The 27555-nt window shown below is 49.6% G+C and overlaps 1 protein-coding gene across 2 annotated transcripts in view; it reads left to right on the top strand.

Annotated features, from left to right (window-relative positions):
• Positions 1 to 27555, top strand: part of FANCD2 (FA complementation group D2) — a 1050809-nt gene that overhangs the window by 282442 nt on the left and 740812 nt on the right. For both annotated transcript variants that reach the window (XM_085625116.1, XM_085625117.1), the window contains exon 24: positions 24071 to 24171. In XM_085625116.1, coding sequence (XP_085481242.1) covers positions 24071 to 24171 — 101 coding nt within the window. The remainder of the gene's footprint in view (positions 1 to 24070; positions 24172 to 27555) is intronic.

The raw sequence follows: 27555 nt of genomic DNA, 5'->3' as shown, positions 1-27555 counted from the left end.
GCTATCTTAGGGTCATTCCTTATATGATAGAAGAACGGCTCAATTGCCAACAAGAACAATGGAGACAGGGGACATCCCTGCCGCGTGCCTTGCTTTAAACAAAAGGGGGAGGAGAAAGATCCACCCGCCCTAACTCTTGCCGAAGGACAGCAATATAGGGACATTACCAGTCTTGTGAATGATTCCCCTAAGTTGAATTTACGTAGAACTGCTTTAAGGAAGGACCAATCAACCTTATCAAATGCTTTCTCAGCATCTAGAGTTATTGCTGCCGTGGGCGTGCCTAGGAGTTTCGCTTTTTCTAAGACATGCGCCAAAATCCTTGTATTGTCACTGGACAACCGGTTTTTAAGGAAGCCTGCTTGAGATGGGTGGATCAGTTGGGGAAGGGCCCTCTGGAGGCGAGCGGAAAGTATCATAGCCAAAAGCTTGCAGTCTATGTTAATCAGTGAAATTGGCCTATAGTTTTTCGGTAGCGACGGATCTTTCCCATCTTTAGGAAGTACTGCAATTATTGCTTCAGCCAGTGTACCTCTGACCTCGCCAGATTTATTTAGGTCTTGAAATAGATGTAGGAGGGGTTCGACTAAAAGAGAGGGGAAGGTTTTGTAAAATTTTGCCGTAAAGCCATCAGGGCCTGGTGCTTTCCCTATCTTCAGATTTTTAATTGCAGTCTCTATCTCTAGAGCATTAATTGGACCATTGAGACTGACCTGGTCCTCGGCAGAAAGCTGTGGAAGATCGCATTCGTCTAAGTACTCCTTAATCCTGGCCTCCTCCACCGCCCTATTCTTTGCATAAAGATCTTCGTAGAATACTCTGAACACCTCTGTTATTTTGTCTGGGTCTGAATGCGAGGATCCTGAAGCATCTTTAATGACACTAATAGAATTCTTCTGAACCTTAAACTTCAAGTACGAGGCTAGGCTCTTGCCTGCCTTATTAGACTCACAGAGCTTAAACCTCCTACCCTTATCAAGCCAGACTCCCGCTCTCTTGCTAACTATTTTATTATATTCATATTTTTTATTCGCCAACGCATAAAGAGACATATCATCCCTATCCTTTAAGTGTCTAATCTCTAGGTTCATAATTTCGGTCTCCAAGGACTCCAACTTCGCATTATAATTTTTGTTCATTGCTGACCTGATTTTGATACACACTCCCCTTATGGTACTTTTCAAGGCATCCCACCTAATGAGAGCGGACGTGTCCCCCTCTTTGTTGATCTGCAGGTAAGAGGAGATCGCATCTTGTATTGTGGACCGGTGCTTATCAGTATTTAGGATTTCATCATTCAGACGCCAAGACGTCCGGTGAGAGGAGGGTTTAACATTAGCAATGGATAAGGAGATGCAAGAATGATCAGACATTACACGGGGTTCTATGGTAGTAGACTCTATTCTAGGGACACCGTTCTGTGTTATGAGGATGTAATCAATTCGGGAATACGAGTCATGTGGAGAGGAGTAAAAAGTATAATCTCTCCCAGTGGGATTTTGGAGCCTCCATGTATCCACCAAGTGGAAGCGTTGACACAAATTGAGAAAAGCTTTATGTGATTTATTTGATTTGAAGGGACAGCGTGAGTCTCTATCTAAAGTTGCATCCATTGGAAGATTGAAATCCCCAGCTACGACGTGAACCGCATTATCCGGGATATTTTCAAGGTGCTTATTCAGATCATTCCAAAAATTCAGTTCACTAGTGTTAGGAGCATATATGTTTGTAACATAAAACTCTGTATTATCCCTACTCAGTTTGACCGTAACCCACCTTCCGTCTACACTCGCTTCGGAGGACAAGATCTCTACCTTAGATTTCCTCGCAACAAGTATCAGAACACCATTCTTTTTGTTCACAGCCTCTGCGCCCACAACCTCATTATAAAATTTATTCCTCAAGTGATAAAACTGCTTAGCTTCAAGCTTCGTCTCCTGAAGTAAAACAATGTCACCCCTCATTCTCTTTACATAATCTAAAATCTTTTGTCTCTTGACAGGTTGGTTCAGGCCTTTAACGTTAAGAGATAATATCTTCAATCTGTCCACAGTACATACTCCCAACTGAGAACTAATTGAGCTATGTGACATCAGAAGGTTGCGCCTTCATATCAGTAATTATAGATTTCGCATGGTAAGCACAGTTAGTGCAGTAGTAGAGCCCATCACCACCCTCACCCCCGAGCATTAAGGAGATGAAGACTATGCAAGCAAGAGGAAACAAAAGCAAAAAACATTGAACACACACCCCTTCCCACAAAACCCTCAACCCCCCCACCCTCCCCACCCCAACTGTACGTAGTAGGCATGGTGACTGGAAAGAGATTGCGCCGCATCCTCCCCGTGCTTGACCATTGCAGAATAAAAAACGTGGAACAGAGGAACTAACACAGTCAATCTGAGGTATGCTCCTAACCAATGTAATATCAAACAACCTACATCAAGAGATCAACCTTCAGGGACCTCTTCTGCCGGTCTAGGGCCAGTAACAAAACTAACATTAAGCCACCAATGTGCTCTTCTTAACACCATATGTGAAGCATGTCCATTAGTAGTCGGAACCTAGGGACCTGACACTCATCCTATTGATAGGTATTAATGGAAGCATACTACATATCAAGGGAACAGAAACAATTGCATTCAGCCAACAGATCACTCACTGGAAAGTGCCTTGAAGCAGAGAGTCTTGCTATCGATAACCCTCCACAGTGAGTAAGTGAAGCACATATAGAAAATTGGATGGCATATGTGTGCAGGGATCGTTCACTTGTAACCTGAGGCCGAGGCCTGATCAGCTGCACCCTCGGGGTTACTTGTTTCCATGTCTAAGTCTTCCGGCCCATCAAGCATACGTTTCAGTTTCAGTTTCAGGGGATCTGAAAAAAGGTGCGGAGAGCCGTGGATCATCACACGATACTTTGCTGGGCCCACGAACCCATATTGGAAGCCCCTTTTCTTTAGCAGCGGTCGGAGTGCCAAGACCGCCTTCCTGACTTCCACCGTCTCTTTACTGTAGTCCTGTGAGATGTAGATTTTGACCGATATCCACAGAATATGGTTGTTCTTCCGCATAAAGCCAAGAATTTGCTCTACATGCTGGTAGCGTAGTGGCTTACACACAATAGCTCTAGGACCTTTTTGATTCTTATTTATTCTGCCCGGCACTCTATGGGCCCTATCGAACTCCAGTGGGTGGTGAAAGGACATGTTAGTAGCCTGGGTGAACCAAGACTCCAAAAAGGCCACACAGCTCCCATGTTGATCCTCCGATCCTTCCGGAAGACCAAAAATACGTAGATTTCCCCGTCTGTTCCTGTCCTCCAACTCCGCCAGTTTCCGTGTTGTCTGATCCGTGGCTATGCATAGGCGCTTGATGGCATTACACAATCCATGTCCTCGAGTCTGCTAATCCTTGATTCTGCTTCTATCAACTTTGCATTGGTGTCGCGGTTATCTTGCCTAATCGCCGCTACTTCTTCTTTGGTCGCTTTTGCCAGCTCCCTCACTTCATCTAGTCTATTAAGTATCAGCTCCATCGGGTCCGGATTGCTTTTCCCTCCCTTGCTGGGTGAACTTGGATTTGACTGGTCAGATTTGAGCCTCTTCATGCTTTTCACTGAGTCCTTACTATCAGCCATGGTTGCTAGTCGCGCAGATTCCGTGGCCGGTCTCGACGGCCTCCTTGTGTTTCCAACCGTCTCTTCTAGAGTGATTTACGATCGCCGGCCCTCCGTTTTCTTCTATTAGCCAATGTAATTAGATGCACAATGATCCATTAAATCCACCACACGTGGTAGTATGATCGCATTACCTGACCGTTCCTGACCGCTTCCTGTGCGTTTGGTGGATCGCCGTGAGGGAGGGCACTTTCATATAAGGCCAGAGGCGTGCGTCGACATTGTGGAAGGCAGCATATGTGTGCAAGGCTGGACTGCGCAGTCACATGTTATAACCGTGTATTAAATCACAGGGTGATTCAGGTGATATCACAGGGTGTCCGGTTGACAAGTCTAAGACCTCGTAGCGCAGCGCAGGACTCACTCGCAGCTCCACAATCCCCAGTCAGAGACTCCGAAATCACCAGACCAGGAAGGCGGACCCAGCTTCAAGTGTTATATCAGCCCCGGCCGAGTCTAACTTGGATGTACTTGGATAAGATCAGACTTCTCCACAGTCTCGCCTTCATACCGACAATGCCTCCATTACGTTAGATGCGTAGCGTCAGCCGCCCTGATTAGATTAAGCCGCGGCTCTATTTCTGCCATCCATACCTTCCAGAGCGTGTCCCGGGTAGCAGCCACCGCGCCAGTGAAGTAGAGTCATCATTCAGCACAGCTCATCCCTCAGGCGCCGTTGTACAACCGTGGAGGTTCTCCGTCTAGGGAGCGTGCGCCGCCATCTTGTGTGCGTGATAGGCACCAGCGGCTCCTCTCTGATCTGAAGCAGACGGACCACACCTGTTCACTCGCGATCCCCTCCAAGTCCTGGCTTGTCACCACGTCTCCCAGCAGTCAACACCAATTCCCTCAGATTCCATCGGGTGACTTTAAATCCGACCGCCGACACTCAGGGCAGTCACGCGGTCTCCTCGCCTGCCTCATTCCCCGCAGCCATCGGGCGGAGCATTCGAAGCGCCAGGAAAACCGTTTCCCTGCATCAAAAAACCACCAGAGTGCTCTTCGAATGCTTCCCTCACATTCCGGTCGTCGATTCCACGCCGTATAGTGGTGCTGGAGCGGCAAGACCCGTTCCTCTACCCTTAATCGATGTTCGCACGGGCAGAGAGAATCACCGAGCCGCCATCTCTCTCGGCGTCCAAACCACGCCCCCAGGATGAAAATTCATGTGAACTAACCAAAGGGTCCTTGGTAGCATAGATAAGCAAACCTTTTTGCTAGTTGTGGAGACCACTACAGTGGAGTTTACACTATTCCCTGCAGTTTCATTTCCACCTCACCCACACTGAAACCTGAGTGATCAGTCATATTATTTTCCCAAGTTTAGTATCAGTGGGAAAATTAATCTCTCACTTGAAATTTAGGTTTGCAGCCTGCTGTGTTGTAGATCACATGCTTTGCACTATCCTGCCATTTGTTGTTGGGTTCGAAATATATCAACTTATATGTTTAAGAACTGAGTTTTTCGCCAATGACTCGTGATCATATAGCTGAAATCCACAATGCATCAGCATGGGGACTCCACATTTGACCTCCTGGTCATGTGCGCCACTCCCCCCTCTGCCTTTACTTCCAGAACCCCTCCAGTTTGCAGCTGCCATCAGGCTGCTGGTTCGGTCTTGCACTGCCAGACTGCTGAATAATTGGATTTTGGGTTATTTTGGCCATTGGATTTTTGGTTTGTGTACTAGTGTACTTGGTTTTTGTACTAGGTTTGGGGTTTTCTGGACTAGTGTACTGGTGTGTTGTGTTTGTGTACTGCCATCTGTTGTCGGCATCATGACCGGCTGGGATCCCTGCTCCCACAGGCTCCCATTCCCGCAGGTTTCCCACCCCCTCCCGCCCCTCCCACGACTACTTATGGAGGCTGTTGTGCTATGGAGCCTCCTGCACACCAAAGGGAAGCCAGTCTGCACCCGCCAACCACCAGGACCAATGCCCCCCGCCATGGCCCCTAGCCCCTGCCATCCGCAGCGACACCACCAAGGATCTCCTGGCCCTGAACGCCGAAACAGCTGCTGCACTTCCTCCCCATGATCAACCAAAGGACCATTCACCTGCCGTCATTGCCGCTTCTCCTGCAACACATGACCGCCAACCCACACCGCTTCCACCCAGAGGATCTCGAACAACCCGGAACCACTCTAATGCATCATACTCAAAGTTCGATGTAGAAAGCTGGCTCATATAGTGTCCACCTATGTTGTGACACTGTGCACTGAGTCTAGGCAACCCTTAGTGATAATGTTTAGGTCCCTGAAAACCAGCGCTTTCAAGGAGTAGCTGTGGAGAAGCAGCTAAGGCTTATTTAGGAGGGGTGTAAAGCAAGTGCATGTACCACTATAGTCCGTCAGTAAGCTTTTCACACAAGAAAGAACCACAACAGGTGAGTATAAAAATACTTTGTATTTATGTGTACACACTAGATACTAACTTGGTATATCTCCTGCAAGGATATATCAATTACACACAAGAAATGCTGTAGAAAGAGATAAGTAGAATAGAAAAACACATAGGGCTCAACTGGGGAGCCAAACCATATACTAAATAGTGGAATGTGAGGTTAGTACCTAACCGGGACTAGTACCCAATGATGGAGGACCCCAGGGAAAACACAGAACCACCCGAGGTAAGTATCCAGGGCCCAAAGACGCCCGGGTGTAGCATGGGTGCACCGGGTCAAACAGCTATAGGATAACACAGTGTAAGTCGTGGTTAGAGTTTTACAGTTCCAGTACTCTTCCGAAAGGACCCCGAAGGAACCACTTGGATCACGGAAGGTTGGAGAGCCAGCTCACTCGTGGATACCCCAGAAACCAGGATACCTACACCAGGAATCCCAGGTGCATAGGGGTGAAGTGCAGTCGGAAACACCTGTAGACGGCAATGGAGGTTTGTGGTAGACCAGCAGCTACAACTCCTCGTGGACCAGGCCAGTGGAACCAGGACATAGAATTTAGACGAGAAGAACCTGAAAGCAGAGGGGATAGAGTCCAAACCACCCAGAGGTGACCAGGAGACACAGGAGCAAAATACCAGCCCTGATTTGAGGTTCTTGCCGTAGCATGGTGACAATGAAGCAGCAGCTGTGGAGCCCAGGCGACAATGCAGGATCACAGGAGCCGTCCATGAGCTGTCCCACGCCGGTCGACGAGTGCATGAAGGTCAGTGGCTGACAGGACCACCAACCAGCCTTGGAAAACGCCAATAATGGTTTGCGGGAGAAGATGCTGTGTCGCAGACCAGCAAGGTCTGTGGGAATAACCCAGCAAGGGTAAGTCAGGGCCGGCCCTCAGCACACAGGAGAACAAGCAGGAATCCATGGAGCCCCCTCGAGGACACTTTGGCAGCAGGCACACGCAGTTCCAAGGATGTCTCTACAGCACACAAGAGTTGGAGGCCCACTATGCAGAGGATGCAGGAAGGACATTGTTCTTGGAGCTCTGCAGTGCTGGAGGCTGGGACTTCTTGCAGCTTGAATCTCTTTCGTGAGGAGAGCCTACAAGCCTTGGCAAGGACAAGCAGACGAGGTGCAAAGAGAAGCGGTTCACGTCTGCTGAAGAGGGATTGTAGTCGCCCAAGTGGCAGGGAAGACTGGTCAGGTCTCTGGAGAATCAACCTGTGTTGGAGAGATGGGCGATGTCCGTAGTACAACATGATCAACATACCAGTCGTCATGATAGAGGTGCCTGTGGAAGCAGGGAAGTGACTCCTTCACTTCAAGGGAGATTCCCTGTGGCTGGAATGCAGGCTGAGTCCTTGGTGACCCAGAGGATGCACAGATTTGCAGAACTTTGGAAAAACACAGTGACAAAGATGTAGCAGGAATCTTCCACCGGATCAGTATTGTAGTTCGTGGCTCTCAGAATAGTAGAGTTCCAGTGTCCACTAGCTGAAAAGTCTTGGTACACTCTTCAGACAACACGCATTCAGATATAGATGTTTTTGTCGGACAAATCTGAGGACCCGCCCTCAAGAGAGCCCTTAAGTAACCCTAAAAAGGTGAAGGACCTCTTTGGTGATCCACCTATCTCAGCTGTCCTAGCCAGTCATATGCTCCCAGGGGTCAAGATTCAACATGGCAGAATCAAGTGGCCACCTGGAGGAGCTCTGGGCACCTCCCTTGGTAGGAGCTGGACAGGAGGGTCGACACTCCCCTGTCCTTTGTGTGGTTTTGTGCCAGAACGAGAGCCAAAGGCCCCTGAATCTGTTCAAAACTGGTTTATGCTTGGAGGGCATCAAATGTGCCCTTCAGTGCAATCTAGTAGCGCTCGGAAGCACCCCCACCGTACCTAATTCTAAAGAAGAGGTTGTTACACCTCTCCCTCACAGGAAATCCTTTATTCAGCTTCCCCTGCCTGAGTGGAGCTCCTCAGCAGCGGGGCAGAACACTGTCTGGGTTCGGCAGCAGGTTGGGCTGGCAGTTAGACCCTGTAAGGCTACACAGTTAGGGTTTGGGGGTCCTCTAAGGAGCCCTCCCGTACATGGTGTCATGCAACTAACACTTGAATCGGTGTAGTTGCATGATTCCAACATGTTTGATACAAAAAATGACTAGGTTCGGGGCAGCCAGTATGTAGTTGGGCATCTCGACTGGCCAGTGTCCACTACATAGCTTATAATGGCTTTCCCGCACTTATAAAGTCCAGAGAATGGAGTCTTGGGTTTGTAGGGGTACCTCTGCTCGTGCAGGGGTACCCACACGCTTAGAACCATGCACCCTACCCTTGTAATGAAGGGCCTTCATTAGGGGTGACTTATAGGTCAAAAATGTAGTGACCGGGATATAAGAGAGATCTTATATCCAAAGTGAAAGGTGCCAACACCATTTCACTTAGACTGCAATGACAGTTCTGCAGACACAGTTTGTATGGGCTCCTATGGGTGTCATATACATAATACATGCTGCAGCCCCTATGAGACCCCTGATGTATGAATGCCCTGGGTCCCTTAGTGCCATATACTAGGGACTTATAATGGTACTCCAGTATGCTAATAGTAGAGTGTACAAATGACTTACTGTAGGAAGCGGGCTCTGTATATACTATACAAAATAAGGTATAGTGTGCACAGAGTCCAAGGAGTCCTCAGAAGTGTAGCAGAGGCAAAATTAGGTAAGTACTAACAGCTCTTTGTGGTAGCGTGGATGAGCAGTTAGGCTTATCCAGAGGGTGCATTAAGCATTTATTGTATTCACTCAATCAAGACTGATGGCGCACACTCAGAGACTGAATCCAAACCAATTAGGTAAGTATAAAAAATGTATACTTGTGTTTTATTTTAAGAACCAAGCAAGACTTAGCACAGGTAAGTAAAATATACTCTCAAATGCCAGACTTCGCTAGGAAATGCAGTTGTGGTTGAATTTGCAATAGTTACAGGTTGGTATTGATTAAAAAAGCGGTTTACATTACACAATAACTACTTTTAGAATACTTTTTGGTTACTTTGACTAGTGGGGGTGGTATGCCTAGAGACCACACCGAGGGATCTCACAATACAAGGTAAGAATTTTCTTGGTTTAAGTTATACTGACATTTTTCTCCATACAAAACAACATTTCAACACTTAGAACATTTTAGACCCAAAATCTCATAACATGGGTTCCTGTTGGAAAAAAATGGTCATCGGTTTCACAGGTAAGCAACAGGTAAGTCAACGTCTTACAAGTGGGAGTTTTCGGGGTTAGGACCAAGGTACCCCAAGAACTAGGTAGGCACTCTAGTTGCACCACCAGCTGCACTGGGGAGGCCGGGTGCAAAGTGCAGGGGCCCGATGTTAGCCAATGGGGCTAAGGGGGCCTTCGGTTAGGGACTGCTTATAAGCTGGCCACTAAAGTGTGAGAGAAAAGCTCCTGGGTTTAAGGTCAGCACTGCTGGGGCCAACAATCAGCACAGAATCTGCACCACCAGCGGCACAGGGGAATCCGTGTGCAGGGTGTCAAGCAGACATCAAACACCCTGTGATTCTCAATGGAGACCTTCAGTTTTGCAAAGTTGCTGCAGGCTTGGACAGGTAGACTTCCTGAAGGCGATCACTGGCTGGAGAGGTAAGTTGGGTTCTTGGCGGATGCCTTGGCACCGTGGGTTGGGCCAACCAAGGCCGTGGGGCATCGGGTGGAGGGGTGCCCTTTGACGTCCGGTTTCTATACCAGCTCTGGTCGGGGAGACCCTTCAGGTTGAGGCTGCACTCGTCATCTTAAAGCTTGAAAGAGGTCGGGGATCATAAGATCCCAGGTCAGGATCGCTGGGGAGAAGTCATCGTGGTGTTGGGCCATTCAAACTCGGGCCTTGGGCTTCTGGTGTAGAGTGGTGCAGAATTGCGGAGTCCCCGGAATCCGGATTCTGGTCTTGGAGTCTTTGTTACGCAAATCCGGTGCTCCCTGGAGACAGAGTCTGTAATGTAAGGTGAGTGCAGGGCAGGTCCTCCGGGCTCTTTGGGGCTGCTGGGCACTCTAGTTTTGTTAGCTGTAGGCAGGTTGGAGTCGAGACAGGCCGGTACGGCTAGATCCAAAGCAGTAGGTGTCCTCTTCATCCTGGGTCAGCACAGCCCTTCGGTCCTTCTTCTTTCTTCTAATCTGAGGAGGCAAGGTTAGGAGGTCCCTTTCTTGGGGTGGGTACACCCCCTATTTTGCCACTGTCTAGTGGGAGGTGGCATGAGCCTCTTCTTAATTGGCTGAGTCCCCTCATCTTCAAGATGGAGGGAACTGCGAGGTGTGCTTCACCTCGCCTGCCCCACCTGAGGGATGGGGTTGATAAAGGTGGGCACACCTCTTCCTAGCTTGGTTTTCCCGCCGATTCTCCTGCCCAAAGTCGGGTTCAGAACCAGTGGGAGCCAGTTGCTGGAGGCAGCAAAAGGCAGGGGCAGCTCCCAATGGCGGCAGGCCTTTGAAGCTTCCCCTTTGTGGACCCATCCCATCATCCTGGGGGAGGAGGCTTGGCACCTCATCGCAGAATGGGTTTTGTTTCTGGACCTAGAGAGCAAAGGCTTTCTACCGAGGGGTTCACAAACCTGTCAGGTGGTGGCAAATGGCAAGCAGCCATTCAGGAACCAAACCAGGGCTGGTTGTTTTTCAGGGAGCATCTCTAAGATGCCCTCTGAGTGCATTTTACATGAAATCCCACACTGGCACCAGTGTGGTTTTAATGTGCTGAGACGTTTGCTACCAAAATTCCCAGGTTTTAGTAAAGCCATTATAGAGTTTTGGAGTTTGTACTGACAAACTCCCAAATCATATACTTTTTATGGCTTTACTACACTTACAATGTCTAAGGATGGACTTAGACACTGTAGGGGGTTACAGGGCTGATGCCACTGAGGGCTAGTGCACCCTGCTAGAGGGGTGACTTACCTACACCTCATGCAATGAGTTGCAGGCATGGCGCACAGGGATGTGTGCTATATCGATGCTTCACTTCTTTCTGCACCAAAATACGTATCCTGCAATGGCAGTGTGTGGGTGTTAAGGTACAGGGCCTCTAAGGGTGGCACAATAGGTGCTGCAGCCCTTGAAGGCCTTCTCTGGTCACAGTGCCCTTGGTACCCATGGTACCTTTTACAAGGGGCTTACCTGTGGCCAGGGATGTGCCAATTGTCGGTACAAAGGTACAGTTTTGGGAAAGAACTCAGCTATCAGGCAAAAAGTGGGGGGTAACCATGCAAAAAGGGCCACTTCCCTATACTTACCAGCAGAATTTAGAGGAGAGAGCACTGCCACCGGAGTCCTGGTTAGCAGGATCCCATTGGTCAAAACATACGGACACCAGGCAACAAGTGAGGGTATCTATGCCAGAGAGATCCTACTTTCCTACACCTGATCCCTCTGCAAACACGTCACGGAAATCTAGGACACCATCAGCCTCTCCCCTGATGTTGCCTTCATCACCGAAACATGGCTTAACCTCACCGAAACATGGCTCAACCCCTCGTTATACCCTGACATCGCCACAGGGACTCCCAAAAGCTACAAAATGATACACCGAGACCACACCAACAAACATGACAGAGGTATCGCCATCATCTTCAAGAAAACCATCCGATGCATCACCACCGACGACCCCACACTGCTCATTGAACACCTCAACTTCGAACTACAGACTGATGCTAAGACCACGATCAGAGGCACCCTCGTATATAGACCTCAGGACCCTGACTGGCTTTCTGCGACACCATCTCCTACTTCATCGACCCCCTAGCCATTGACTCCTACCACTATGCCCTACCCGGTCACCTCAGTTTTCACGTCAATGGCCTAATCTGATAGAGACTTCTACCTGCAGATTTATTACCTTAGAAATCGCAGGCATCAGGTTGGATCCGGCAGCTTTTGCGTGAGCAGTACCCCTTTTGCATTCCGTCGGGTGGCTCCATTGGGCTCCGCTTGACGTCGTTAGCGTCGGCTATGACGTCGCAGTCACCTATCTAGGCGCCGTCTAGGTGCACGGATGTCAGTTCTTATCTTTGTGTGCCAGTTAAGCGCTGATCTGAGAGTGCTACCTCTCTGTCGCTTTTTGACAGGTTTTTTTGACTTTTTGTTGGCTTCTTTTTTTTTTTCCAGTGTCGACAATGTCTTCTATAAAGACAGTTCAAACCGTGTGGTGCCTGTCACCGCGCCATGTCGGTAACTGACCCTCACCTCGTCTGTCTCTGGTGTCTCGAGTGCGACCACAACACAAATTTATGTTTCGACTGTCGGGCCATGGCTTCGAAGGTCTTGTGGTAGCGGGCTTTGAAGCTCCTTGCAGCATGGCATTTGACACCTGCCAGCGAGACTCCATGGAGATCCCGGTCCAGTTCGAAGAAGAGGAGGTCACGGGACCCCTCCCTGAGCCCCAAGTCCTCTTCCTCCCACTCGAGTTCTTCGGGACACTCGGGGCAAAGGTACAAGAAAAAGTGTCCAAACGGACTTCATCTTCGCCTCGACTGTTGTCTATTGACGAACGAGGTAAGGAGCACCGACACTCTAGAGACGGTTCTGCGGAGCCAGAGCCAGGATCAACTTCGCACCTCCCCTCGTGTCTGGGATCCGAACGACCCCTGCTCAAATCAAAGAGTTTTACATCCCATGTGCCGCGTATTTGAGCGGGATGATCCCCCGATGAGCCTTTGGGCCCCTCAGGTCGGAATGGGACCCATTAGATTTGACACCGTCTGCTCCGACCATGTCACCGGTGGGGCATCATGAATCTGATCCCTGACATCATGCCAACGCGACCTTCCCCGGTGTGGGACCCGAAGTCGGTGCAGACGGCGCCCACCAGCAGAGCCTGCCCCATCCTTATCTCCGATGAGTCAGATCGGTGTCACTCAACACCAACTCTGGTGGAACCCAGAGTGTTAATTATATCTCCTGGTCATTTTGAGGACTTTTCAGGCACAGGAGTGGATTAGGAGTGGTCTGTGGACTCTTTGGAACACCAGGATGTGTCTGTGGAACAGATGGACTGGGATGAGGAACTTGGGGAGGCCATTAGACTGGAAACATCCCAGATACTGGCATGCTTTCTCCTCCAACTGTGGCTACGGAGGTGGGAGCTTCTTATGCCATGGTGGTAAGGAGGGCAGCTGAGGTCCTAGGACTAGAGTTGTCCTCCGTGCAGGTCAGGACTAATCTCCTGACCGAAGTGCTTCAGTCTGGGGCTTCCACATCTGAACCCCTTTTGCCTTTTAATGAGGTACTTACTGATGTCCTACTAGGCATCTGGTCCAAGCTTGACACGGGGGCTTCCGTAAACAGGACAATTGCATGCTGCCATTGCCAGGCTCCAGGCAACCCAAGATTTCTCAGCCAACACCCCACCCCTGAGAGCTTGGTGAGGCAGGCTTCTACTTCTCATGGCACATTCCCTTCCACCCCTCCGGATAGAGAATCCAAGAGACTGGAAACACTTGAGAAGAAGATGTTTTCTTCCGCCAGTCTGGCATTGCGATCGGTGAGTACTGCATTCTTTTTGGGACATTTCTCCCACTCTCTTTGGGAGACGGTTGCGCAAGTACTGCCTCGGATCCCGAAGGAGGCCCGGGCCATACTATCCCAAGGAGTGGAGGACGGGAGAGATGCGGTAAAATTCACCATTAAGTGTGGCTTTGACACAATTGACTCACTGGGCAGAGCGGTCTCATCAACAGTGGCCTTACTGCACCATGCCTGTCTGAAAATGTCTGACTTCTTGGTCGATGTCCATGCTAACATGATAGACATGCCTTCTGACGGGTCTCGTCTCTCTGGAGAGAAGGCAGAATCTGCCATGGAGCGCTTCAAGGATTCTCATGCTACTGCCAGATCATTGTGCCTGTCAGTAACACCATGTGGCATATCTAGCTTTCGCCCTTTTCGTGGCAATGGAAGGGTTTCCCCGCCGCACCGACCATATCCCAGCCACCTTCCTGTGCAGACTTCCCAAGTTGTGCGAGGTCGTGGGCGCGGTTCATTCCAACCTCAGAATGGAAGCCAGAAGTCATCAGTCACCCAGCCCTCGGCAGCCGCAGTCTCCAAGGACTCCTAGTCTGATTCTGCAAGACCACGCTACTCCAGTTGGTGGGAGAATACACCATTATCTCCCCCATCCGATGTCCATAACATCGGACAAATGGGCCTTGCAGATTATTCAGGAGGGCTATTCTCTGCCTTTCCTTTCCAAACACGATTCTGCCCTCCTGCTGCTGAGCCAAGCTTGTGCAGGGGAAGGTAGAACAATAGGTTTCCTGTCACAAGGAGGTGTGACCACCTCCCTTGACAGGACTTAGTGTATTGGGTTGGGGTGATTGCCAGTGCCACCAAAGGGCACATTTGGTGCCCTCCTTGCTTACTTCAGTTTGAACCAGTTCAGTGAACCCTTAGCTCCCGCACTGGCCTGAAACTGGATAAAGGACATGGGAGTATCCCCCTTCTGTCCAGCCCCTCCTCTGGGAGATACCCCAGAGTCGTCCTAACCCCTTTTCCTAGGGTATTTAAGGGCTTACCTGTGGATGAGTTTTCGGATTCGTCCTGGGACAAGACTCAAGCCTGAAACCACCTCACTCTTCGAACGCCTGGACACTTCAAGGAAGACTTCGGCTGCTCCTGGTCTCACTGTTCTGCAAGTCTTCGTCATCGTCTGTGTCTGTGCTTCTTCCAGGGGCATCAAGGCACCCAAAAAAATTACCCTTGAAGTGAAGGGGTCATCCCCTGCATCTACAGGCACCACAACGAAGCTGACATGTCTGCTGCTCCTGACGTCCCATGAACGTCGAAAGGCTCAGCAACACAAGTGGTGGTTCTGCAACTCTCTCCAGGCCTGACCAGACCTCTCTGCAATTTTGAGTTCAGTACCCCTTGTCGGAACCGCTGGGACCAAACCACTGTGCACCGCGGCGATAGTCGTTGCCAAGGCTTGTTGGTCGCGCACTACAGAGATCTTCAGGCTACAAGAAGCTCCAGCCTCCAGCATCTCTTCCTGCCAAGTTCAGCCTCGTCACTGCATTCTCTGCACTGCGGGCCTTCCTTTTTGGTGAGTTTATTGAGGCCCTCTTGCGACTCCTGTGCCCTCGGCCTGTGGATCCTTTTGAGGGTTGTCTTCTGCTTCAGTGGGCTCCCCTGCTTGCTTGGGGCCTGCTCGGACTCCCCTGCATGTGGTGAGTTCCTTGGACCTTGCTGGTCCCCGTGTTGCTCCTTCTTCGCTTTCAATGCCTGTTGCAGCTGCCAAGGCTTGTTGGTGCTCCTGCCGGACAGCGACCCCCTGGTTCTGGCTCCTGGTCTTCCTCAGCTTCGGCTGGTTCTCACAGCTGCAGTGACAATGTGACCGTCATCTCACTTGAATTGTCCGCCATTGGTGGGCATTGCTCTTCCGTACCTCCTGGTCACATCAGCGTGGCATGGACACTGTCCCCTTTGCTTACAGGTTCTTCACCTCTAAAATCCACCCTTGGATTCCTCTGAAGTCTTGCACGGTGTTCTCCAGCGACTGCTTTCCTGAAGTTGGAGGTCTACGGCGGTTTCCGATGTCACTTCGCACCTATGCACCCGGCTTCCCTAGTTTAGGTATCCTGGTTCCTGTGGTATCCACGGGTGGGGTGACTCATCAACCTTCTGTCTTCCACAGGGTTTCATCAGGGTCCACTGGGAAAGGTCCTTCTTTTTCAAAATTGCAACCACGACTTTCCATTTGACTTCTATTGAACATGCAGCTGTGTTTCCACTCTGCACACAACCTCCAAGGGGTTCCTGGGTACTTACCTTGGGTGGTTCCTTGGGTCCCCATCTCCTCTGAGTCTCATGGTCCAAGTCACAACTTCGGTCACAGTTCGCATTCCATTTTTACGTCTCGCCTAGCGCTGGAGCGCATGTGCTGCTCGGCGAGACCTATAGTGAGAGAGGAGATTTCAGAAGGGGACTTGAAGCCCCACCCATCATTTTCATTGGGTGGCGTCAGCGTTTATTCTAAACGCTGGCTTCCCATTGAAAAGGATGCTTTTGTGTCACTGCCCTTTCTCCGTTTTGGCAGACCCATCCGGACTGGGTCGTTTGTTTCACGGCTGTCGTGAAGCACTCTCCTATCTTTAGGGGGGGGGCTTCTGTTTCTAATTAGCCTGGCCTAGGCACGGCCATGCTAATAAGAAACAGATTGCCCCCCTAAAGACAAGAAGGTCTGCAGGCACTGCCCTGCACACTGAGGCCCCTGGGGAGGGGCGAGTGTGTGGTGAGCTCTGAGCCACAGGTCCGCTCCTGCCCAGTGATCAGTGCAGACTCCCCTCATGTTGTTTCTGACTATCCTTTGCCTCCTTCTGTCCTTACCCGCCTCTCTCTGTCCTTCTTTTCTTCACCACTGTTCTCTTTTCCGTTACCCTCTCACTTTCCTATTTATCTCGAGCCGCCCTTAAGGTGTTCTTCTGCTCCCTCTCTAGTTCTTCTTTTCTCTTTGCTTTCTCTTCCGTTTGTGTTCCTCTGCCCTGTGTTCTCTCTCCTTCTCTGCCCCTCACTGTGCTTGCATTGCTCTGCTTTGTCTGTTCTTTTCTTCTCTCCGTCACTCGCTATCCTTCTGTTTTCCTCTCACTCTTTGTTTCTTCTCTTTTCTCTTCTTCGGCCCCTGCCTCTTCTCTTCTGTCTTTCTTCACTCTCCTGTTCTTTTTGGCCTCCTTCTGCTCTCTGCCTCTCTGCGTCCTTCTCTAGTCCACTGCTCTCTCTCTTCTTTTTTTCTTTGTATTTATTGATCCTTCTCTTCACCTCTTTACCTCTCTCTTTTCTGTCTCATTCTGTTCTTCTGCTGTCTCGTTAATTCACTACCCTCCTCGCCCTTCTGTTCTCGACTTCTTTCTTGCTTTCTCTCTGCTTCCCTTCATCTTTCTCCCAACCCCCACACGCCCCACCCGTCCTTTGTTACTGTCCCTCTCTTCACTCTGGTTTTTGCTCTGCCTTTTCACTGTTCCCAGTGAACGCAGTCGCCTTTCATGTTTCGCTTTCTTCTATGTCTCTCCTCCGATTCAATACTCTGTTCAAACCTCACCCCCTCTCTTCACACCCTCGTATTATCCTTCACCCTGTGTGCCCCCTTACCCCACGGTTCATTCCCGCTCTTTTTCAATCCCTCCTTCCCTTTGCCCAGCCTCCAGTTCACCCCTCACATTCACCCCTTCACCCCTCAACGCCCCTCTCCTCTGGACACCTTTTGTGTGCCCATCCGTTCCACCTGCACCATCCTCTTCGACCCTTCTCAATTCCTCCTCTGTTATTCCTCAGTCAGCTCAGCTACTTGTCCTCCCCCGTTCTGCCCCCCCTCCCCCGACCAGCACTGCAATGGTTAAATTCTTTTCCAGCTGAGCTTGCAAATTCATCCTGGGCAGAGCAGTCAGATATGTGGGGTGAGCGGGGAGGGGTGGCAGAGAGCTATTGTCATGGGCACGGAGGTGGGGTGGGGGGGCTGAGGGATTGGGAGGGCGCACGGAAACTTCATCATTTGCCTCCTTCAGAAGCTGCAGAGGGCACGAGGCCCAGCGTGGGTATCCCCGCAGCAGCACCGTGCACCCAGTGCGGGGGCACTTGGGGACTGGGGGGGGGGGGGGAAGAGGTGAGGGTGCCTAGGGTTCACCTCTAAAGGACAGACCCCTCCATCGGACCCACCCTCAGTGTGGAAGGCTGAACCTTTCGAAGATGTGGCACTGGTCTGTCTCCACCCTACTTATTGTTGGTCCCCTTCCAAGCCTTGGCCTCAGTGCTGCCTCACCCTGCCTGGTGCTGGGTCCTTGTGGACGCCCCTCCCTGAGGCTGGCTCTTTCACAGGATCTCCCCCCCCCATATGCATCTGCACCTTGCTTGAGGCCTGTCCCTTCTCAAGTCAGCCTCCCATATGCACACCTACCACGAGGCTGGCTCTCCCAGGCCGACCACACATATGCACCCCTACCCTACCTGAGGCTGGTCCCCCCAGCCCGAGTCCCATGTGCACCCCTCCCTCATGAGGCTGTGCCTTCCAACCCACACCCCCCCCACCCCCATGTGCACCCATACCCTGTCTCAGGCTGACCCCTCCAGGCCAATTCCCTTGTGCACCATAACCCTGAATCTGAAAGAGACACGTTAGTGATAGATTCCTTACCTTAGAATATCCCCAGGCGTCAGACTGGATCCGGAAAGTTTTTCGTCAGCAGTACCCCAGCGCGTCGGTAGGCGTCGTCGTGTGGCTCCACGTACGTCGCTGGCGTCGTAGCCGCCGAGGTGACGACGTCGGAGCTACTTCGACGCGCCCATTCGGGCTGATGTCAGTTCTGTACACTAATTTTCCGCGCCAGGAAAGCAGAGCCATGCCTGGGACTGACCACTGGTGCAATAGAACTAGGACCCTGAAAGGGATTACCTGAACCCTAGAGAACAGTTCGCAGAACGGGGAGGATGGGCAGGCGGTAAGGAATCTATCACTAACTAATGTCTCTTACAGATATATCGTTACACAAGTAAGTAACTTGTGCATCTGAACGAGACACGTTAGTGATATATTCCTTACCTTAGAATACATACCCAAGCAATACCAACCCCGGTGGTGGTTCTGTGAAGTGAGATTACATCAGAAAGTCACAGCGAACCGAACGGCCAAAGAAGCCGTCTCTCCGGACTTGACTGTCAAAGCAATAGTGCTTAGTGAAAGTATGCAGCGAGGCCCAAGTGGCTGCCTAACAGATGTCCTGCAGAGGGACACCGCGTCCCAATGCAGTAGTAGCTGCCGTCGCCCCGGTAGAATGTGCGCGCAGCTTTACCCGGAGGTCCTTTTTTAGCCAGAGAGTAATAGGCTTTAATGCACAGGACAAGCCAGCGGGAGATAGTCCGCTTGTGCACAGCCCAGACTTTCTTGGCGCCCACGTAGCCAACAAAGAGCTGGTCATCCACCCGGAACGGTTGTGTGCGGTTGAGGTAGAATGAAAGCGCACATTTTGGGTACAGACGGTGGAGCCTCTCTTCCTCTCTATAAGGGTGCGGAGGCGGAAAGAAAGTGGGCAGAGTGACAGTTTGACCCAGATGAAAGGCAGTGACTACTTTTGGTATAAAGGAGGGACGCGGCTGAAGCACAACTTAGTCTGGATGAACTGCCAGGAAAGGAGGCTTGCATGAAAGAACCTGGAGTTCACTCACGCGCCTAGCAGAGGTGATAGCCACCAGGAAGACAGTTGTCAAGTCAATAACCGTAAAGGACAGTTATGAAGAGGCTCAAAGGGAGCACACATTATGTATGTGAGAATCAGCTTCAAGTCCCAGTGAGGCATCACAAAAGGAATAGGAGGGAAAAGGTTAGTAAAGCCTTTGAGAGATCTATGGCCAACAGCCTGAAAAAGTGCTGAAAGAGCAGCAAGGTAGCCCATAACAGAGCACAGAGCAGAGCCCTGCTGGGCCAAAGAGAAGGAACAGTAGGACCTCATAAAGAAGGGCAGAAAGGGGAGTCCACAGCTTTCGCTGTGCACCATGCATACATTTGTTCTACCGGTAGGCGTATACAGTTTAGGTGAGGGGCGTCTGGCTGCCAGAATCACATTACAAACTAGAGGCGGCAAGTCAAATGGGATCAACTGTCGCTGCTCAATCTCCACGCAAGGAGGTGGAGGCAGGACAGGTTCGGGTGGAGGACCGTCCCCTGTTGCCGCGACATAAGATCAACCCGAAGAGGCAGTTGGATCGGAGGATCCACGCTCATACTGAGTAGCGAGGGATACCAAACTCTTAGAGCCCAGTCCGGTGCCACAAAAATAACTTGGGCCCGGACGCGTCTGATCTTATTCAGCACTCTGGGTAGAAGTGGCATAGGCGGAAAGGTGTAGAACAGACGCAACTCCACTCGCGACGAAAAGCGTCTCCGATCGAGTGCCGCCTTGGAAACTCCAACGCGCAGAACTGCTGACATTGCGCATTCTGTTTGGTGGCAAATAGATCTAACCAAGGTTCTCCCCATTGCTGAAAGAGACCTTGTGCCACCTCCAAGTGAAGACGCCATTTGTGATCCAGGATGCACCGGCGGCTGAGTTTTTCATATAAAATACCCCTCAACCATTCAACATCTCTGTAATACAGAAAATGAGGCTTTAAAGTGTAAAACATTGCCTCTATTTGAAAAGAAAAATCAAAGGAATGAGAGGCATTGTTAGCCAATATGCTGCATTGAAACCATAACAGAGAAAACTGGCACCGTGCCTTTAAGATCTCACAGGGCCTCCTGAACCCCATCATGCTCCACAAGTTAACAGGCCAGGTCTTTTTTACGGTGATATGAACTTTCAGAGGATACACACTATAACTGCTGCTGCCTTAAGTATTTGTGCGGGGAGTAGGGAGGCTTGCTTATGACTATTCCCCTGGAAGAGAGGTAGTATTACATGTAAGCAATTTGTCCTGCTCCTCCAGGCGATACTCCTCAATAGTCATAAGTACTGAATAGAGTAGCTAGCCCATCCCACACCCCTGCGGACGAATAGAACCATGTAATAGCAGCTGAAAAACAAGTTATCCAAAGAGATTTCCTAAAGAAGCCTGCCCTGCTTGAGCATCTGCCTGAGTGTCAGAGCTCCTGAGCATGGCCATCGATCCTCCACTCAGACTGCCTCTTCTGGAGATTCTTCTGTCACAGCAGGGGAGGGTTCTTCACCCGAACCTGTCCAGACTTCATCTCCTTGCATGTGGATTGAGCAGCGACAGTTGACAGCTTTTGACCTTCCTCCCGAAGTCTGTAATGTCATCTTGGCAGCCAGGCGTCCCTTCACTAAAATGGTATACACTGGTCGATGGAATATATTTGTGGCATGGTGCACAGCAAAGGCTGTGGATCCCCTTTCTGGCCCTCTTTCAGAGGTTCTGTTGAATATACTTTCTTTGGCCCAGCTAGGCTCTCCCCTGGGCACTCTTAAAGGCTATCTTGCGGCCGTCTCTGCTTTACTTCGGCTACCCAATCAGCCATCTTTGTTCAAGTCCCCTATTGTAAATAGATACTTTAAGGCCATTACTCATCTCTTTCCTCCGTCTCCTGTCGTAATGCCCCAGTGGGACTTGAACCTGGTCTTAACCTATCTTATGTGCTCTCCCTTCGAGCCTCTTTACAACGGTCCTCTAAAGCGCCTCACTCTGAAGACAACTTTCCTTTTTGCCATCACCTCTGCTCGCAGGGTGTGTGAGCTTCAAGCTCTTTCTTCTAAGCCCCCTTTGTGCATCCGAACAAAGTGGTGCTTAGGACAAAACCACCGTTCCTTCCAAAGTGTTTACACCTTTGCACATTGGACAAACCATTACTTTGCCCTCCTTTTTCCCACCTCAGCACCCTTCCAAGAAGGAGGAGAGACTCCACCGTGTGGACCCAGAACGTGCGCTGTCCTTCTACCTTGACCGCACGAAAGATTTCCGGGTGGATGATCAACTCTTCGTTGGCTACGTGGGTGGCAAGAAAGGTCAGGCTGTTCAGGAGCCAACCATCTCAAGATGAGTTGTCATTTGAATAAAAATGTGTTACTCTCTGGCGAAGAAGGAACCTCCAAGCTCACTGCTCTTGCACGTGGAGTTCCTCTCTTTGACATCTGTCAGGCAGCCATGTGGGCATTCTTGCACTCGTTCACCAGACATTACTGCCTGGACAGCCAAGTCTGGAGGGACGGCTATTTTGCCTGTTTTGTCCTCCAGGACTCTCTGGTGGGAACTTGGTTCACAGACCCTCCTCCGGGGTTGATGTTGCTGGTGTATCCTAAGGTAAGGAATCTATAACTAACAGTTTCTTTCAGATGAACAAGTTACTTACCTTCGGTAACGATGTATCTGTAAGAGACATATGTTTGTTATAGATTCCTTACTGTGCCAACCATCCTCCCTGCTCTGCGAACTGACTTCTAGGGACAGGAACTCACTTGCAGGGCCCTAGTTTTAGCGCACCAGTGGTCAGTGTCTTGCATGGCTCTGTGCTTCTGGTGTGGAAAGTCGTGTTAGAACTGACTGCTAAGAAAAGATTCTCCGGATCCAGTCTGACGTCTAGGGGTAATTCTAAGCTAAGGAATCTATAACTAACATATGTCTCTTACAGATACATCGTTACAGAAGGTAAGTAACTTGTTCTTTTGGCACTTTAACTACTTTATGACCTGGGTTTAATTTTACAATGAGACTAATGTTCCAATATCTTTTATTGTAAAATATAGGCAGCAGGAAATGCCGGGATGGAGACCTCAAAGGTACCCAAATTAACATTTCTGCATTTGAAGCCTCTTGAGTGGCTTGCTTTATTTATTTATCTTAAAAGCTCTTTTTAAAAAACTGCTTTAAAAAATGTCAGCAGTTGGGCAAAGGACATGAAGGGAGCATACAGTGGTTCACTGGACCACTGTCTGCCCTTTCTATGGCAATGTGCCATTATTCAGACGGTGTAAGCTGCATACAGGGACAGCTTCTACTTTTCAAATCATTCAACGCCCTAGGTTTGGTTATCAGCCACTAATCAGTAGTTTTATACTATAATTGGAGTTATAAACTATTTCATTAGAAAGTCAGTTTGCTGGAACAAGGTATCTATTATAACAAGTTAAACATGCCTTCAGTCTTTCTGTAGATACAATTTTCCTCCTGCCTTTTTCTCCTGTTCATTTCTCATCGATTTTTCTCCACTGCTCTGAGTTGGGACAGTTTTGAGGGTGCACATGAAAACGTTTTTGCAAATCTTGTTAAGTTGCTCGTTTTGATATTAATAAGAAATAAGGTCAGAACGGAGGTTCATTTATGAGTGGCTTACCAACTGCTACCCCTACTTTCATTACAGCTGTCATGGTGTTGTTGCCGTGATGTTAGTCATGTGAGTCCCTCTGATGACTTTTGGTGACTGTAGAAGCATTTCCATATTCCAGTTTGTAGGTAGACATATTTTCATAACATGATAAATCTACGGTAGAAGAAATGATTTGCTGGAAAGACTATTGTCAGAGATCTGCAAATTGTTCCTTCGAGCATTTATATTTTCCTGTTGGTTGACTGCCTGAAATTGTGGTTTTCCAGTGCAGTGGTTATATCAAATATTTAGCCGTATGTGAATCTGAGCTACTTCTGAAGGCACTTGAGCAATATCTTATAAGAGACACTCAGGAGACACAGTTCATAACTTTTTCGAATGCACAAATTATTCAAATCAATTTGTCTTCTACCAAGTATTAATCAGGTGGGAAATTCTGTGCCAGAGGTCTCCTGGCCCATTGTGTTCAACGATTGTTTCTTAAGGAAATGTATGTGTTTGATTTTTACATCAAGGCTCACATGCCTTGAACGAAACAATGCATTTAGGCCCAGATCTCTGTACTGGGGTGAATGAATTCCATTGTTCTGCATTCTGTCCATCAATTGTTCTTTTTGCATTTGTCACCCTGAGTGGGATGGGTATATCCAGACGCGGATCCTGTGCTCTCCTTGCCACTGAAGTCCAGCTATTCTGACTGATGAGGGGTGAAACCCCGAAACCGGTCCTAGGATGCTTGTTTCCAGTCCAGGGAGGACCTGGCCTGGCAGTTCGGGCTGGACTGTTCCCATTGGGCACAGGGTCAAGACTGATTTGCATATGGCTGGGTTCTAACTGGAAAGGCATGGGGAGCAACAAAACGATGGATTTAGGCCTAGATCTCTGTACTGGGGGGAATGTATGACATTGTTCTGCATTCTGTCCATCAATTGTTCTGCATTCTGTCCATCAATTGTTCTTTTTGCATGAGCCACAGAGGTGAAAAAACATTCAAAAAGCATTTCTTCATTTTGCTCATAATTTTACAGCACCATGCACTATGTGGTAACTTCAAATAGGTAATTCAGCGCAAGGTGTAGTGGTGACAATATAAAAAAAACTGTTTCCTCGTTGCATACTATGCTTTTTTTGTAAGGGAAAAACATGCATTTTAACATTAATAAATCTCCTTTTTTCACAGGCTTGTGTCTCCCCTGTGCCTGTCACCATTCTTCAGGCTGCTGCGGCTTTGTGTGGAAGAGCAGAATAATGGGAATCTAGAGGAGATTGATGCACTATTAGGTAAAGTTTCTTTAGCATATGCTACCCACATCCTGGGAAAATGCTTTCATGTCTTCTCTGCTCCCTTGAGTGTAAGAAATATTCAAGAGTAACAGAATTCCCTTTGATTTTAATAGTAACACATTCCTTATTCTGAAATGTATATTTATTTTTTGATTTATATTTATTTGCTGGACACTAAAGCAGACAATATGTACAGAGGTTACAGTGAACGATAATGAGGCAAGTACGGCCCATTTCGCTAAAGATGTTATCTGAGATATTTCTTGTTGCAGAGTCCTTACGTTAGAATATTCTCCATGTGTCAGACTGGTTGCGCAAAATCTTTAGCAGTACCTCTGAGTGCTGGTAGGTGGCATTGTTTGGCTCTATATCATTCGTGCCAGAAGTGACGTACACGTTGCCTATAGAGGCGCCACCCCAGCATGCTGTCGTCAGTTCTTTTCTTTCCATGCCAGTCAGCGCAGATACGGAGAGAGCTCCCACCAGTCGCTTTTGCCTGACTTTTTTTCCTCTACTTTTGTCTAACTTTTTTTGAGACATTACATCTCATGGTATGTTAGGGATGTCCCCGAAGAAACCAGAGGGCTTTAAGCCATGTGGTGCCTGTCACACGCAGATGTCTGTGGCAAACCCTCATTTGCTTTGCCTGTGATGCTTGAAGTGGGACCCCAGGTCGATGCTGGAGTTTTCCTAAAGCTCCTCGCTTACTGACGACCCGGCGACGTTCAAGATCCTGGCGTGAGGAACCTCTTGGGTCTGCTTGAGGACCCAATCCCAATGATAGTTGTCTCACTCCTAGTCATCGGGTAAGTCCTACAAACATAAGAAGTCCAAGAAGTTGAAGTTGTCTTCAACTCCCCTGCGCCTGTCCAGGTCATCGGACTAGGCTCAGGAGAGTCCGCCCTATAGGGCTTGCTCCCCCGTGGAGCCTCTGCTAGGATCCGCTCTGCACTTCTGAGTTTGCCAGAGTGATCCCCGCCCAACTCAAAGAATTTTATGAGGACATGCACCTCATATTTAGATGGCCCGACCCCTCTGGAGCACCTTTGGGCCTTATAGGTTTAGGATGGACCCCTACTGGATCTCAGCCGGCGGCTCCCCCCTCAGAACCAGCCTGGCCCCTTGGATCTGCTGCTGAATCCAGGGCGGCTCTGCCTGTGACCTTCCTAGGAGTGTGCTCCAGTGCAGTTACTCCCAGCGCTGCAGATGCCCTGCGATGGCGCTGGCCCCATCATCATACCTGAGCCTGACACATAGGTGGATGGGCGTCGTCCAATGCTGACTTTTGTGACGACCAATACCATACCCTCAAAATCAGAGCCAGCGCGCTTTCCTTTTGACAGACCTGGAGAGGGTGACGATTGTGAGGGGTCTCAGGACCCTCATGGTTACCATAACCCCCTTGATGAACCGGAGGGCAACTGTTATGAGGAACTGGTAAATGGTAGTGGTTTGGATACCTCACCAATCCCTAACCTGATCTCTCCCCCTACCTTGGCTACGGAGCAGGGTGCCTCATTTGCTGTGGTGGTGCGGAGGACAGCTCAGGTCATGGAACTTTAGTTGCCCTTAGTGGCAATCAAGACAAAAGTCTTATGGAGCCCTTATGGATGTCCTGCTTTGGACCTTGTCCAAGCCCTGCACAGTGCCTCCTGTGCACAGGTCAATTTCCCGCCTCCTTGCTCCACTCCTGGGGGCCCCAGTTTCCTCACCCAGCCTCCCATCCTGGAGAGCTTTTTGGTCCAAGCCTCCACTTCCCAGATAATTTCTGGTGATTTCCCCATTAATCCACCAAACAGGAAATACAAAAGGCTGGACAACTTTGGTAAGAGGATAATTTCTTCTGCCAGTCTTGCACTGCAGTCGGTGAGCACCGCATGCCTTTTGGGCCGATATACTCATACTGTATGGGACTCAGTTGCGCAGGTGCTGCCCATGGTAACGGAATAGGCCTCTGCCATTCTCACCCGAGCAGTTGCTGACTGGCAAGATGCAGCAAAGTTCACCATCAAGTACTTGCTGGACACGACTTAGTTGCTGAGCAAAGCAAGTGCATAGTGGCTGTTAGACGCCATGCCTGGATGAGAACCACTGATTTTTCAGGGGATATCAAATCTTCATCATGGACATGCCCTTAGATGGCTCTTGCCTTTTTGGTGAGAAGGCAGACTCGGCACTGGAGACCTTTAAGGACACCAGAGCTACGGGTAGGTCTTTGGGCCCAACCATGGCCCCCGACAACCCCAGTCTGCCTTGTACCCATTTTGTAGCTACGTTAGGGGCTACCAACTTCTTCCTTTTCAGTCCAGCCACCAAGGGCTGCATACTTCCAAGCCTTTTTTTAAAGGCAGTCGCCAGATGCTGTTCCCACAGACCACGTGGGACCACCAGCCAGAGGTCAGGCCAGCCCACCACTCCCCTGGTAGCTGCAACCTCCAAACCCCTTCAGTTTGTTCTTATACCAGCACAGACACCCAGTTAGGGGGGCAAGATTCACCATCACCTGCCACACTAACAGTCCATAACATCCGACAGATGAATTTTGCAAATCATCCAGAGGGATACACCATCCCCTTTCTAGAACACCCCCACCCATGCCACCTTCATGATCGACTGATGGAGGGCCATCTATCCTTGCTTCACCAGGAAGTTTTTGGCCAAAGGAGCCTTTCTGAGGGTGCCTGCATCAGAAGTAGGTTGTGGTTGCTATTTCTGCTACTTTCTAGTCCCAGAGAGGCCTTTTCTAGTCCTGCGCCTTCTCAAAGCTTTACTGAAGAAGGAAAAAATGTAAATGCTCACATAGGCTTAAGTCCTATCTGCCTTGAACGTCGGAGACTGGATGGTTGCATTGGACTTGCAGGACGCCTGTTTCCACATCCCCATTCTGCCTGCCCACAAACATTACCTGAGGTTCTTGGTGGGCCAAGAGCACTTTTAGTTTGCTGTGCTCCACTATGGCCTTACCAGCACCCCTCAGCTGTTCACCAAGGTGATTGCGGTGGTTGCACATGGGTTTCAGTCTTTCCATACTTCGACAATTGGCTGTTGTGGGTGGGCTCACCCTAAGCAGTTTTATCCCACCTCCAGACTTTGGCTGACCTCCTGCACTCATGCTGGTTCACTATCAACATTCTGAAGTCACACTTAATTCCCTCTCAGACGCTTCCTATCATCTGAGCTGTTCTGTGCACAGTGCTATTTCGGGCCTTTCCTCCTGAGCGGCAAGTCCAGTCTATGATACTGATGTTTCAACCTCTATCCTAGATTTTGGGGTGACTGACTCGGAGGTCATTGGGCCTCATGGCCTACTGCATCCTTCTAGTGATACATGGCGTTGACATATGTGATCCCTGCAGTGGGACCTGAAGTTCCAGTGGGCAC

Source organism: Triturus cristatus, chromosome 9 (genome assembly GCF_964204655.1).
Source record: "Triturus cristatus chromosome 9, aTriCri1.1, whole genome shotgun sequence".
Taxonomy (NCBI): Eukaryota; Metazoa; Chordata; class Amphibia; order Caudata; family Salamandridae; genus Triturus; species Triturus cristatus.
Note: the sequence above shows the minus strand (reverse complement) of the source record. Positions and strands in the feature narration are given on the sequence as shown.